The sequence below is a fragment of the Micromesistius poutassou genome (assembly GCF_964030765.1).
Source record: "Micromesistius poutassou genome assembly, contig: SCAFFOLD_312, whole genome shotgun sequence".
Lineage (NCBI taxonomy): Eukaryota > Metazoa > Chordata > Actinopteri > Gadiformes > Gadidae > Micromesistius > Micromesistius poutassou.
The window spans coordinates 45,942-61,554 of NW_028179631.1; the positions used below are offsets into that span (position 1 = coordinate 45,942).

General features: G+C 50.4%; 1 protein-coding gene and 1 pseudogene across 2 annotated transcripts; one reads left to right on the plus strand and one right to left on the minus strand.

The window, feature by feature from the left end:
- Nucleotides 1-1,446: 1,446 nt before the first annotated feature.
- btbd17b (BTB (POZ) domain containing 17b) lies at nucleotides 1,447-5,512 on the minus strand (the record flags this gene model as incomplete). The annotated part of the gene is made up of 3 exons (XM_084489618.1): nucleotides 1,447-2,530; nucleotides 3,641-3,926; nucleotides 5,416-5,512. 3 exons carry the CDS (start codon nucleotides 5,510-5,512, stop codon nucleotides 1,447-1,449), a joined length of 1,467 nt encoding a protein of 488 aa, XP_084345744.1.
- A 4,532-nt stretch (nucleotides 5,513-10,044) lies between these two features.
- Nucleotides 10,045-14,091, plus strand: LOC311372644 (G-protein coupled receptor family C group 5 member C-like; annotated as a pseudogene). The gene is made up of 5 exons: nucleotides 10,045-10,521; nucleotides 10,564-11,205; nucleotides 12,688-12,800; nucleotides 13,639-13,758; nucleotides 14,059-14,091. The product of its transcript is annotated as a G-protein coupled receptor family C group 5 member C-like (transcript).
- Nucleotides 14,092-15,613: the final 1,522 nt, after the last annotated feature.

Consider the following 15,613-nt stretch of genomic DNA (forward strand, 5'->3'; position numbering starts at 1 on the left):
TACATAAACGGAGGCTGGTGTTAAACGAGTCCAGCAGAAGTTTCTTAAGGCACCGAGTCCCCCCCCCCCCCTCCCCACCCGCCGAATTTGCGTAATGATAGAAGCAGGAAAGACGCTGGGTGGCGTTTTCTACCCACCATGCAGCTCCTCATCTGCTAACTTAATGCAACCCCCCCTCCCCCCCCCCACCCCCCGGTCCCATCCCGGAACCGGGAGCCCAGACGCGTTATGGAACAAGCTCAGGTCAATCCTTACCTCCTTTGGAGACAGACATTTCCCCTCCGCTTTGATGAGGGGGGAAGGGAAGCACAAAGACTTTTGCCTTTTTCACTCCCTCCCTCCCGACATCTACCCTCCACCCGCTCAGGATCTGCGGCGGCTTGTCGTGCAAAAAAAAAACCAGCAGCGATGTTCGGATCGCGCGTCCTTTTTTCGTGCAGCGCGTCCGTGCGTTACGCACCGAGGTCTGCGCGTTACCGACCGACCGCGCGAAGTCTGCACGGTTTCAGACCGCGAAGAGACGTCCGAAAGATCCCCACGGAGGAACCCAAACTGCACTTTAGGGTGGCCAAAGTCTGACAGCTGAGGGAGCCAAAGACGCGTGTGCGTAATGACGTATTTCCGGCCCGAGGTTTGTGGACAGTGTAGTTTTGTGTCGGAGAAAATGTGAAATAAAGGATTTATGTTTTTAGAGTCCACGCTTTAGACACAAATATCTAAGATAAATATAATATAGTATAAGATATATTATATTATATATTATAACAATATATATTGTTATTATATATTATATCATTATTATAAGGGTTATATATATATATTATAATGATATATATATATATATATAGTATATTATTATATATTATGTATTATATGATATATATATATAATATACAGTATATAATATCTAAAAGTTATTACATGTAGATGGAATACTTATTTTAACATGTATTCGCTTAATTGTTGACATGTACGTAGAAAATTCCAGATAGACAAGATGTTTTCAATTATTTTTATTTTGGTGGAAAATTACATTGAAACAAATTGTCACCGAAACTGAAGTCGAAACGGCAATTGAGAGATTTTATTGAAAATAAACCACTTTCATTGGGGAAGTCAGTCGGGAAAGTGAAACGGATAAGAAGAAACAGGATTGTAATTTATGACTATATGACGGCTGTCACTCAAAAACCCAATCAATCAACCTGATTGACGTCTCGCGGCGGTCGATCACTGAACCGTCGACCGCATCACGGTCGAGTTACCACAGCGCTTCACTCTCACTCGTCTAAACGTCTGGAAGGACCAAAACAGCTCATCTATTTAAAACAGAAAGAGCCGCTCAAAAGGGACATGCCAAAAAAAAAAAAAAGCGTTGCAATATGAGGAGCCGTCGGTCTGCGCTAAGCGACCGCCGGTTTTGGGGGGGCGGACGCCCTCCTGTGCTCACTTCTTGGCCACGATCAGCGTGTGGTACACGGGCTTCACCACCACGTGCAGGAAGAGGGCGCTGTCGATCAGGTACTCCGACGTCCGGCGCTGCAGGTCCGCCTCGGCCAGGAAGTCCCCGGCCTCCTCCGTGCTCTGGTGGAAGTTGTACACGTGGCGCACCACCACTTTCCCCTGCTGCCGCGCCATCACCATCACCGTCTTCTGGAAGCTCACGCCCGCAAAGTCCGGGCTGGAGGTGGCCGGCGTGACGATGACGCGCGGCCGCCCGCCGTCGGTCAGCGAGGGCAGCATGGCGCCCGGCTCCGCGTAGGACGCCCGGGAACCAGCGGCCGCCAGCGGGAACCAGCGGGGCGAGAACAGGGCGTTCCAGGTCACCTTCTTGCTGGCGTCGTGGCCGCTGGGGCCCAGCTGCGTCTGGAAGCTGAAGCTGCGGTCGTCGCGCGTGGGGCTGCCGATCACCCAGGGCGCGCCCCACGCCGGCGCCAGGTAGTTGCGCGGCGTGAAGATGCTGCAGTTCACCTCGAAGTACTTGGCGAGCTGCACGGGCGAGGCGGCGTGGAACTGGAAGGCGAGGTAGAGCAGGTCCCGCACGGCGCCGTAGTGCCTCTGCAGCAGCGGCGAGCTCTTCTGCAGGCGGAAGAGCTGCTGCGGGGGGATCATCCCGTAGCGGATGGCCTCCAGGGCGCGCTCCGCCGTGGGTGCGCCCGGACGGTTGCGGGCCGCCCACGTCTCCAGGCCCTCGAAGAGCTCCAGCTCGCTGTGCACCACCAGGTCGGAGCGACGCAGCAGGGAGAGCAGCAGGTCGGTGCTGACGGAGGTCCACTCGGCGCTCTGCATCACCGAGGACAGGTTCCAGGACAGGTAGCGCAGGCAGCTGTCCTGCAGCGGGGCGTCCCCGATGAGCAGGGCGTACTGGTACCAGCCCACCACGTGGCCGGCCGGGGACTCGCTGGACAGGTGCTGGCTCATGAACTGGGTGAGGCCGAGCTGCAGGCCCTCCACGCGGTACTTGGTGGCCAGCTGGTGTAGGGGGATGGCCTGGTCCAGGCGGACGGAGATGTCCCCGCAGTACAGATACCTGCGGACCACAGGAAACCGTTTTAATGGATGGCGGGTCAACGTGGCCTACTGGTTAAAGAGTTGGACCGGTAACCGGAGGGTGGCCGGTTCGAATCCCGACCGGTAGGCAAAAATATGGATGGGGGGGAGTGGTTGTGCAACACTCTCCTACGTCCTCATCCACGGATGAGGTGCCCTTGAGCAAGGCACCTGAAACCCCCACCTGCTCCCCGGGCGCTGCACTGCGGCTGCCCACTGCTCTGGGTGTTCACCGGCTCCCAGATGGGTCAAAAGCAGAGAAAGAATTTCCCCCAAAAAGGGATAAATAAAGGATAACTTAACTTAACTTAACGTCTGAGGAGACCGGATTAAGAGTACTAATCTGGACGAGGAAGGGATTTTGCATGTCAATTTTGAACTAGAATCGCACGGATCTCTCAAAGATAATATGGAAAGTAGTACTATTGAAAAAAGATTTGTTTAGAATTTTGAATGTGGTACTTTGGCGTGGCGTGATCACAACCTCGGCATTCGGCAAGGTCCGGCTTCTGAAAAAGGTCAGATCTTTACGGCCTGCTCACACTCTCACCTTCCACTGATTTTTGACAGCGTTCCTGTTTCAGACTGAAGCAGTCGATGTGTTCTTCTAGTCCTGCCTCTCAGCTCTCTCTCCGTCCGTCTCCCCCACCCCTCCCTCCTCCCTCCCTCCCTCCCCCATCCTCTCCCTCCACACTCAACGTCTGAGGAGACTGGATTAAGAGTACTAATCTGGACGAGGAAGGAATTTTGCATGTCAATTTTGAACTAGAATCGCACGGATCTCTCAAAGATAATATGGAAAGTAGTACTATTGAAAAAGATTTGTTTAGAATTTTGAATGTGGTACTTTGGCGTGGCGTGATCACAACCTCAGCATTCGGCAAGGTCCGGCTTCTGAAAAAGGTCAGATCTTTACGGCCTGCTCACACTCTCACCTTCCACTGGTTTTGACAGCGTTCCTGTTTCAGACTGAAGCAGTCGATGTGTTCTTCTGGTCCTGCCTTTCAGCTCTCTCTCCGTCCGTCTCCCCCACCCCTCCCTCCTCCCTCCCTCCCTCCCTCCCTCCCCCATCCTCCTCCTCCACACTCACCTGAGGAACTTGTCGAAGACGGCGGCGCATTCGGCGGTCTCGCTGAGCACCAGGGCGCTGGCGTTGCGGGCCAGCAGCAGCTCCTGGAAGACGTCGCTCTGCAGGCCCAGCACCAGGGAGTGGGCCGGCAGCACCTTCACCTCCTCCGTGTTCAGGGTCTGCACGCGCAGCGACACGTCGCTGGCGTTGCCCAGGGCCATCAGGCTCTCCATGCGCTGCACCAGAGCCATGGAGTGGTTCAGCACTGTGGCCCCAGGCTCCGGCGAGGCCTCTATCTTCAGGGCGGCTGCGTAGGAGGACACGGGGGACACGAGGACAGGGGTCAAGGATGGGGCGGGCGGATGGGGGGGGGGTGGAGACCTGGGTGTTAGGTGGGGAGGATGGGCCACTTTCGTCAGGCTTTGAAGAGGGAGAGAGTTCAGCTCTGCAGACTTCCAAGAGGTCCCTATCTGCCCTAGCTAGTAAATGGAACAGTTGATGGACTGCATTTCTACAGCGCTTTTCTAACCAGGGGCCGCTCAAAGCGCTTTACAATACTGCCTAACATTCACCCGTTCATGCACACGTTCACACACCGACAGCGGAGTCAGCCAGCCGAGCAGGGCGACAGCCAGCTCGTCGGGTTAGCATTTAGGGTGAGGTCACAGGCGTCTCGCTCAGGGACACCTCGACACTCGAGCCGGGAGGAACCGGGGATCGAACTAGCAACCTTCTGGTTACCAGCCAACCCGCTCTACCTTCTGAGCCACATAGTACACACACTCACCTATACCCCCGACCCCGGGCCGTACAGAAACAAACGAGACAGAAACACATTCATGTTTATGGCGGCCGACCGAGAGAATGTGAGTACTTTGACTTTCAGAGTTTCAGATGGCTGGCTTTGTGGGCCACTGCTCCTCTCTGAGGAGGCAAGCGACACGCTGAATAATTCCACATGAAGCCTGCGGAGCCGCAGCAATCAGCCGCCTCATTGGCCTGCTGCTGAAGCTTTAATGAGGCGCGGTTCTCAGTGGGGTCCCAGCGGTGCCTCCTCCTCCTCCTCCTCCTCCTCCTCCTCCTCCTCGTATCTCTGCATCCTCCTCCATCTCGTGCCTCCACTTCAGAGAGGAGCTGGTTTGATGTGAGCCGGCGTCCCCGGGCAGAACAGATAAGGCTTCTCAGAGGCCATCGATTGGTTTGCAGTTAAACCCATTTTCTCTGAAAAAGCTCTCGTTGTCAGATTTGCACTTTGCCTTTTCTGGCTTTTCTGCACGATATAAAGTGATCACTAAATGATCCTCTCTCAGAAAGGAGTCATAGAGTGAATGCATTAAGGATGAAGGGTTTAAGTACGAGAGGGATCTTCAGCTCAGAATCCGATGCTCAAAATCAGCAGGGTCTTAAAACAGAAAGAAAATAAGAATTTTGCACACACTATCGAACAATGCAGCAATCGTATCTTTTCTCAAATGAAATGAATAAATGAATGAAATCTTAAAAGTACAACAATTACACCAGGAGATCATACAGGAATGAACTCTGAAGACGGCAGATCCAGCATCAAACGGAGCGGGGGGGGGCGAGAGAGACGGGGAGACAGAGGAGACAGAGGATGAATGAAGCAGAGCAGCCGGACCCCCCCCCGGGATGAGAGACTCACTGCTGTGCTGACAGCCAGACGCACCGTCGTGGAGCACAGGCATGAAATGAAACTACACTACCAACACTACGAACTATCATTCTGCCACGAGGACACACACGGAACAGAAAAAAAGGTCCAGACGCGCGCTTACCTCCTCGAACGGAGACCGGGCCGGAGTAGAAGGAGAGAACCAGGACACCCACCACGTAGCCCAAGAGGAGCCCCCCTCGATCGCACCACAGAGCCATATCCTTCGCTCCGATCGACCCCCTTCGTCTCTTCTTCTGGTGGTGGCGGCTGCGGTTGGCAGGGCGTGCGGTGGGGTGGTGTAGGGTGGTGTGATGTAGGATGGTGTAGGTTGCCTTGCCCTGTGTGTGTGTCGTTGGACTCCCTGTGCCAGCTCACTTTTTATGTAGGACGCTGCCCCCCCCACCCCCCCCCATCTCCCACAAACACAAACTCACACACTCCGCTGATTGGTTGAATCAGGCGTAGGGGTGTGGCCACAGCTCCAGCTTTGATTTGAGATTCCTCCTTTTTTTTTTACCCGAAGTGGCATTGATCAGCGAGGCAGACAGACACTGGGCTTAAATGTTTGGTGGAGCTTAAAAACAGGGTCAGTTAGCAACTTTTACAAATCAATGGCTGTTTGGGTTGAGCTTTTAGCAGGGAGCCTTTAATAGAGCAGAACCCACATAGATCTATAGTTGGATAAGCCTTTCCACATACTGTCGGCTCAAAGTGTATTTGGGGATTTTGCGAATCGCACTCTCAGTTTTTTTAATATATGTTTTTGTACATCATCACAACAGTTGTTGTGATGGAGTGACGCTAAGCCTCTTTAGTTCTGAACTTCTGGTTGTTGTTTTAGGATGCAAATGTCTAAATGTAATCTGGATTAATAGTCTATAGTGAGATAAACATCTACTCACACGACACACTGACCTCATTACTGACTATATGCAAAGCAACTGTGCACATATATATATATGTACAGTCTATATATATAAATCATTTATATTTGCATTGTTTATATATACTTTTTGGGGTTTTCGATATTTGTAGTGTATGTAAAAAAATATATATAAATAAATAAATAAATATATATATATACACAGATTACGTTTTTACGTCATTTTTGTCTGTTTTAATGTTTTAAAGAGATGAGGTGCAAATGTCTTACAGACAACGTTATTCAATTATGAATCTACATGATTGGACAGGGGGCGTGTCCAGTGTTCAAGACCGCGTTGTCTTGAACACTGGACACGCCATGATTGTAATTGATTGACAGGTCATTCAATTAAAGAAAATGAGTGTGGAGTAAAATGTTACGATGGCCACAAACCACACGAGCATATCATGGATATTAAAGTACCTTTACCTTTAAATCAATGGTTGAATATTCTAGATCTGATGTAAATAAGCCTTGTTCGGCCATAGATTTATATTTATTCTTCCTCAGAGATTGGCTGATACATTATTATTATTATTATTATTATTATTATTATTATTATTATTAGATTATTCAGTGACAGTCCTGAAACATGCTGCAATGAACAACAAATGAAATTCATAGATCGAGGAGCACAACTTGCTTTGTGTTATGGACACAGTAGTTATCAACATGAAATACCTATCTGTTAAAAAATATTTCATAAGCTGTCTGGGCAGTTCTGACCTGACAACGACCGCACTCTTTAGTTCACGGGGGAATGGACGCTTTGAACAGGAGGAACATCTGAGACTGCAGTACAAACTGTCTCCAGTGAGTTCCTCACCAGATCCACAGCTGAGGATAATGGGTCACATCCCCGAGGAGCCCAGCTGAGGTCCTCTAATGAAACCACTTCAGGCTGGACAGCACGTTTTTTTAAATAAAAAAAACCCTCTCACAGTCTGTAACATAATCAACCTTGTGTCACGATATTCGTGTAAATCTGTGCAGAATACAGGAAAGTTACTGACACACACAAGGTAGCCTATGTAAACGCAGACTGCGTAGGCTACTACCACTTACATCAATCAACTGTTCGATACCCCTAGTGTAAAGAGAGGGACGCCGAACTAAAGTACGACACGTCGATAGGGCTGAATGAGGAGTGCCGCCCAAACAGATGCGAGTGGTGCACTTCCGATCCATATCTTAATCTGGTTTTCCTGACCTTCCCCCAGCAGCGCCCCATTGTTCACTCCGCTGCTAACGGGGCTCAGGATCGCTGGCGGCTGGCGGGGCCGCGGTTTGGAGGACGGGATGGATCGACGACGCGCGGCTAAATTGATGAAAGCCCCCCAAACAAACGGAGGCTTTCCATTGGGTGGGTCGATGCTCCAACTATGCCGCGCAAACCCTGCAGCTCTCTCAGCGCTGCTGGACAAAATGCCCGCCCTGTCGCTGAGGGGTCCTGGATGACCTTGATTGATTCTGATGCCCCCCCCCCCCAGGCATGTACAGAATAACCGGGAATTTTTAATCCACTAGACCAGTGGTTCTCAAAAAGTGGTACGCGTAAGGCCTACCTCTAGGGGTTCTTTGGAGTACTGCGGGATAGGTCTACTAAGAAGAAAAAAAATACTATTCAGTCTGAAGATTGCTGGTTATAATCTTCCAATTTAGAACCAAACATGATATTTAGCCAATTGAAATTGAATATTGGCTTCTGTAATAGATTTGTATGATCATATGTAAATGACGTACTCGGTTACGTCATTACGTGATGGACGCATGAGCGGAGGTCTACCTGAAGTGAACAGAGTAAAGACGTTGAGTTAACTTGGACCCATGTGTGGACATCTTTTATTATAAGTAACCAAATACTTTACAGCTTCAACAATTTAATTTTTTGATTTTTAATTTTTTTAACTAAAAAAAACGATTAAGCCATAACATTGACTCTGAATTAAAAGGTGAGATACTGATGACCCCACTGTCTGAAAGTTTCTAATAGATTTCTCTAAATGGCCACCAGATGACGCTCTACCAAAAGACTAACACAAATTAAAACTTCAGATAAAAAGTACAAGCATCGTCTATTCGGATGAAATCAACTTACTTTGAGTGCACTTTTATTTAACACAAGCCCATATTCTTTAACTTATGTTTATACTTTTCTTGTTTTACATGTTGTTGTTTTTTAAAACTATAATTCGTTTGTAAATGAATTAACTCCAGCGTGTCAAAGCATAAATCCACTGAGAGTTTAAGTGTGCGCACGTAACTTGAATTAGCAGGGATTTTTTTTTTTTTTTTTTTTTGCGACACAACAATAATAGCGCCATTGTGCATAACCTGATTAAGAGATAACGAGGTCCGCTCGGAGCTGTGATCGCAGTAACATGCAAAGCTGAGCAGGCAGCGCGGCGCTCCGCGGGCAGCAGCAGCAGGTACACACCCTGGCTTTAGACCTTCTACACGGAGCTCATTTCTAATGGACCTGGATATAACTACTACTACTACTAGGGTAACTTTGATCCATTTTGATGGGCCTTAATGCAAAACGAAGAACATTAGAATCAGAAAAAAAAATAAAAAAATAGAGCATAACTCAATTGAAGTTGTGTGAGGCTGGGGCAGATTGGACTCATACATAGTCTCTACATCTAGTACTCAAGAGTGGATCCTGTTATTCAACATGAAGTCGATTTAGATGTTTGACATCAGGAAGTCTTGTGCGGTGTTTGTGGACCACCTGTGGTGACCTGTGGCTCATCATCGCTGAGGTACGGAGAGCATCCTCCATCCTTCATCCTTCATGTTTCATCCATTCATCCTTTCTACAGTCCGAGTCTGACACCTCCAATCTAAAGCGATAGTCTTCATGTAATTGCGTTGGAGCGATATCCATGTTTTCTTCTTGTTTCCTGGTGATTGTGTAATTCTTAAGTCGAATCGGTGTTGGGCTACTTTTAGTCACATGACTTGGAAAGATTTAATTTAGCAGAAAAATCGTCGACCTCCGTTTATTTTGTTTTGATGGAAGTAATCGAAAGTACATTCCTTGTTCTGAACTAGTGTACTAATGTGAGTTAACGCACGTCTCAAACCCATCGTTTGGTTGGCAATAGAGCACACTATTGTGTTTGACATACACTGTAAAACTTTTCACAGCAAAAATGACAGTAAGGTAGGCCTACTGCTTATTTACAGTAATCTACTGTATCATGTAAATACGGTAGATGACTGTTCGAATTTCGCTGTCAATCTACATCAAAGTGTTACAGTGTAGGTTATACACTATAACAATTTTCTAAAAGATTTCGGGACCCCCTTGAAAGTTATTTGTTGGGACACTGCTGTCTAGATTTTTTTAGTGTACCCCCTTTCTTCTTCACCCCCACTAAACACTTTCCCCTACTAGGGATCGACCCATTGACCGATACGCCGATACCGATTTTCTTGAGCCGACATTTGGAGCCGATACTGCCTTTGCGCCCTCATTTTACATCATAAAAATGACCCAACGATGATAACAAATATTACAAGTCTCAATTCAAAAAAGGAACATTAATTGAACTGTCTGTAAATCATGCCGGGTAAAAGAAGTATTATAAAAAAATTAATTAATTGGAAAAAAAATTATTAATTGAAAAAAAATTGGCGGAAAAAAATCGGCCGATACGGTGCACTTAAAAAAAACGCAAATATCGGCCAATAACATCAGTCGATCACTACTTTCCTCCGCCCCCCCCCCCCCCCTCTAAACGTGTACCAGGCCTAACGCTGTGTGCTCCAGCTGACTCCCCACCCCGCCTCCTCCTCCTCCTCTCCCGCAGGGCGGCCATGTCCTCCTCCTCCTCCTCCTCCTCCTCCGACGGCGGCGGCGGCGGCGGCGGCGGCGGCGGCGCTGTTGTTCCCCGGGGCTGCGGCGCCTCCGTCGAGCCCCTCTACTACAACCTGTGTGACCTGGACGCGGCGTGGGGCGTGGCGGTGGAGGCGGTGGCGGTGGCCGGCGCCCTCTCCTCCCTCGTCCTGCTCGTCTTCCTCCTGGGCGTGGGGCCCGTGGTCGGCGCGCAGCGGCGGCGGCGGTGGCGGCAGTGGCGGCAGCGGTGGCGGTGGCGGCGGCGGCTGCTGCCCCTGCAGGCGGCCTTCACCCTGGGCACCCTGGGGCTGTTCGGCCTGGCGCTGGCCTTCGTCACCGGCCGCGACTTCACCACCTGCGCCGCGCGGAGGTTCGCGTTCGGCGTGCTGTTCGCCGGCTGCCTGGCCTGCCTGGTGACGCACGGCCTGTGCCTGGCGCTGCTGGGGCGGGGGGGGGGGGCGGGCGGACGGGGGGGGGGATGACGGCGACGACGACGACGGGGACGGGGACGGGGGGGGGCCCCGCGTCTGGGTGCTCCACCTGGGGGGCCTCGCACTGTGGCTGGTGGAGGTGATCATCAACACCGAGTGGCTGATCATCACCGCGCTGCGCCCCTCGCCCCTCGCCGTCGACCCCCCCGACGCCCCCGACGACGCCCCCGGCGACGCCGCCGCCCTGACCTGCAGCATCGCCAACCAGGACTTTGTGATGGCGCTCATCTACGTGATGGCCCTGCTGCTGGTCGCCGTGGCGGCGGCCTTGCCGGCCCTGGCGCAGAGGGGCGGGCGGTGGCGCGGCGACGGCGCCCTCCTCCTGGCCACGGGGCTCCTGACGGCGGCGCTGTGGGCGGCGTGGGTCGGGATGTACGTGCACGGCAACCGCGCGCTGGGCCGCGGCGACTGGGACGACCCCACGGTGGCGGTGGCTCTGGTGGCCAACGGCTGGGTGTTCCTGCTGCTCTACGTGGTGCCGGAGGCCTGCCTCCTGGACGCGGGCCGCGAGGGGGAGGAGGAGGAGGGGGAGGGGGGGGGAGGGGGGGTCCGAGGCGGAGCACGCCGTGTACCCGGCGCGGGGCGGGCTGGCCGTGGTCCAGAACCTGTACCTGGACAACATCGCCTTCTCCACAGAAGAGCCAAGCAAAGGTGAGGCGGTCGCCGCGGGATTTATGGTCCGACTTTTAATGTTGATAAATATAGAACACTTCCTTATGTGATATTTAAATTTCGATACCGATTTTCTTGAGCCGACATTTGGAGCCGATACTGCCTTTGCGCCCTCATTTTACATCATAAAAATGACCCAACGATGATAACAAATGTTACAAGTCTCAATTCAAAAAAGGAACATTAATTGAACTGTCTGTAAATCATGCCGGGTAAAAGAAGTATTGGATTTATGGTCCAACTTTTAATATTGATAAATATAGAACACTTCCTTATGTGATATTTAAATTTCAATAACACGGAAAGTTTACGCGAGCACTCCGATTGGTAAATTCCCCATTCTCGAGCTGCGTTTAAATGCCCGGTGAAAGAACGGACAAAAAGAGCGTGCCTAATTACAGGAAGTATCGCTTTTATGAGCGTTTCTAGTTTCCATGACAACGTTCAACTGACCAAGAGTCGGGTATCGTTACTATAGGAACTATTTTCTGATGGCGATGAACTCGGGCAGAAAGCTTGAACTTGAGGGCTGTGCTTTGCGTACCAATAATGACATTCAAGAACGCCATCGAGTGTAAGATTGCTTAAACATAACGCTTCTTCATGTTCAGCTTCCGCAAAAGACTCAAGACTCACCTGTTCAGAGTTCACCTGGACTCTGCACCCCCCCCCCCCCCCCCCACACCCCTCTGACACACTTATTGTATGTCGTACGTCCTGGCACTTAAAAATAGTTTGTGTAGTGTCTTATCCTAGCTGTCTCTGTTGTGTACGGGGAATGGGTTAACCTAGTGATGGTTAGTGTGTACGGGGAATGGGTTAACCTAGTGATGGTTAGTGTGTACGGGGAATGGGTTAACCTAGTGATGGTTAGTGTATACGGGGAATGGGTTAACCTAGTGATGGTTAGTGTGTACGGGGAATGGATTAACCTAGTGATGGTTAGTGCTTGGCACTTGGTTCTATGGACATCCTCACTGTACCCACAGAGATATATCGTTGTTTCTCTTCCTTCTGACAAACGTACTTATTAGGGCTGTGCAATTAATCAAATTTTTATCACGATTTTGATTCTTGGGTCAAACCATCTCCAAATTAATAAAATCGAGTTGGAACGATTCTTTTGAAAAAAAAAAATATATATATATATATATCTTTTTGGATTCTGAAGTTCAAGACAAGTTAAATGCATTTTATTTTCAAACTCAAAAAGGAATCGTTTGAAGAATCGCGATTTCAATCTCGACCAAAATTCTCATTTCTCACTTTCCAAAAATCGAGCAGCCCTAGCGAGTAACTCACTGTACGTCGCTTTAGATAAACAGCCTGTCAACGTAAATGTAATGTGTTCTGGTCTGAACCCCCCTCTGTTCTGTTCTGCGTTGTGTGTTGTGTGTTGTGTGTTGTGTGTTGTGCGTTGTGCGTTGTGTGTTGTGTGTTGTGTGTTGTTGTGTGTTCCAGACCCAGAGGAGCCGGTGAGCCCTGAGCCCAGGGGCCCCAGAGCTGCGGGGCCACTGCGGCGGGGGGTGTACCAGCCCACGGAGATGGCCCTGATCACCACGGGCCTGACCTACGTGAGCACTCTACTGGTTCACTCTGCTGGGTCACTCTGCTGGGTCACTCTGCTGGGTCACTCTGCTGGGTCACTCTACTGGTTCACTCTACTGGTTCACTCTGCTGGGTCACTCTGCTGGGTCACTCTGCTGGGTCACTCTGCTGGGTCACTCTGCGGTCGCTCAGCGCGGCCCAGAGTGGTGGTGATGATGATGATGATGATGATGATGATGATGATAACACAACGGACTGTTTCTGGTTCAGATAATGACGTGTAGGCCTCTGTGTGTGTGTGTGTGTGTGTGTGTGTGTTTGTATATGTGTGTGTGTGTTTGTATATGTGTCTGTGTGTGTGTGTGTGTGTGTGTGTGCTTGTGTGTATGTGTGTCTGTCTGTGTGTGTGTGTGTGTGTATGTATCTGTCTGTGTATGTGTGTGTGTGCATGTGTGTGTGTGTGTGTGTCTGTGTATGTGTGTGTGTGTGTGTGTGTGTATATGTGTGTGCGTGTATGTGTGTATGCGTGTGTGTATATATGTGTGTCTGTGTCTATCTGTCTGTGTATGCGTGTGTGTGTGTATATATGTGTGTGCGTGTGTGTGTGTGTGTGTGTATGTATCTGTCTGTGTATGTGTGTGTATGTGCGTGTATGTGTGTGTATGTGCGTGTGTGTGTGTGTGTGTATGTGTATATATGTGTGTGTGTGTGTGTGTGTGTGTGTGTGTGTGTGTGTCTGTGTATGTGTGTGTGCGTGTGTGTGTGTGTGTGTATGTGTATATATGTGTGTGTGTGTGTGTGTGTCTGTGTATGTGTGTGTGTGTGCGTGCATGTGTGTGTGTGTGTGTGTGTTCCTCCCCACAGAGGCACTACCACCAGGGCGCCGGGCCGATGGCCTCCGCCCCCCCTCCCAACAGGGAGCCCGCCCCCCCCAGCCTCGCCTGGCCCCTCCCTCCTCCTGCTGCGCTGCGGCACGCTGACAACGTGAGTACCCCCCCCCCCCCCGCCCGCCCGCCCCCCTAACCCCGCCCCCCCAACCCCTAACTAACCCCCTGCCCCCCCCAACCCCTAACTAACCCCCCGCCCGCCCGCCCCCCCAACCCCTAACGCCCCCCCCCCCGTAACCCCCCCCCAACCCCTAACTAACCCCCAACCCCCCCCCAACCCCTAACTCCCCACCATCGGCCGTGCGCTCCTGATTGGCTGATGACGGACGTGTCCCCAACCAGCAGATCATTAGTAATAATAATAATCTGTCTGTTCTGTTCTGTTCTCCTTCCGCAGGGAAGCGAACCGAACAGGAAACCCCTGTGGTGATTCCCCCCCGCGGAGCGCAGAGATCTGATCCACCTTCCACCTGGCAGAGAGGCGACATTTCTGTTCTATTTATTTGTTGTTGTTGTTGTTGTTGTCTGTTGTTGTCTTGACACGGGGCTGAAAGTGGATGAATCCCAGAGGACTCTGTGTGTGTGTGTGTGGGGGTTCTGGGTGATGGAGGCGGGGTGAGGGGGGGGTGAGGGGGTGGGGGGTGAGGGGGGGGGCAGCAGCTCACCTCCACACCCAGCGGGCTTCTGTACGTCTGCGCACCATGAAGGAGAGGCTGGTACACATGAATGAGTGTGTGTGTGTGTGTGTGTGTGTTCGCATTGGTGTGTGTGTGTGTGTGTGGGTGCGCATTGGTGTGTGTGTGTGTGTGTGTGTGTGTCTGTGTGTGTGTGTGTGTGTGTGCGTGCGTGCGTGCGTGTGTGTGGATGCTATGTGTGTGTGTTTCTGTTTGTGTGTGTGTGTGTGTGTGTGTATGCTTGCGTGTGTGTGTGTGTGGGTGCTGTGTGTGTGTGTGTGTGTTCGCATTGGTGTGTGTGTGTGTGTGTGTGTGCGTGCGTGTGGGTTGAGGAATCCAAGCGTTTTCGTGGTTCAGGATTAGGCGTCTGTTGCCGTGAGAATGCTAAATAGAAAATTAAGTAACTGAAGCAAAGCGGATCTATAATTTGTGCAGTCTGGTAATCTGCTGCCTGGGTAATACCGCTGGGAACATGTTTTTAAAACGCTAGTGGCTACAGGAGGCTGAGAGGTCTTAGCTCACGCTCGGACCAAAGAAAGTCCAAATCACAGTCTGCAATTTCACTTTTATGTTATGGTTTTAATTAAACAAAAATACTTATATACCGTAAAGTCTTGTGTATTTCCAGTGGGATATACACCGGCTATCTCCTACCTGTCGTATTTTATTCTTGTTCTGCTGGCTGGTTAAACGTTGTAAATGTGAGAAGTCATCTCATAAAAAAAGATTCACACACACTGACGTTCTCGGTCACGTTTTGTTCTCAGATGTTTTGGTGCAGCACATTCAAACGAGACGTTACGCAACGACCGGACTCTCTGATCTGGTCTGTAGGGTAAACCTGAAGGGGACAAAGCATTAAAGATTCATCAGACATCAACCAGGCTGGACCAGATCACGTCCTACGAGGTTAAAAGTGAAAGCACGTTCCAGCATGTTTTTTTTTTCCGCACGTGTGTTTTGCACACACTTTTGATGTTGACGACTGATTGATTTGAAGCTCAGTGGAACGGACTCTACTGGGGGGCGTGACGGTTCAGAGGGGCTCTACTTTATTATGGTCAAACGTCACGGGGATGCGCTCTTCAGTACTCCCAACGATAGAAGCCCGGGTTTCAATCCCACATCAATTCAATCATCTTATACGGCATTTCAGAATGTTAGTAAACAATAGCCGTAACGACACTACCGGGTGGCAGAACGAGCGGCTACCACTGACCTGAAGCCATCCAGCCGGCTGTAAACACAAATAATAATAATAAATAATAATAAATAAAT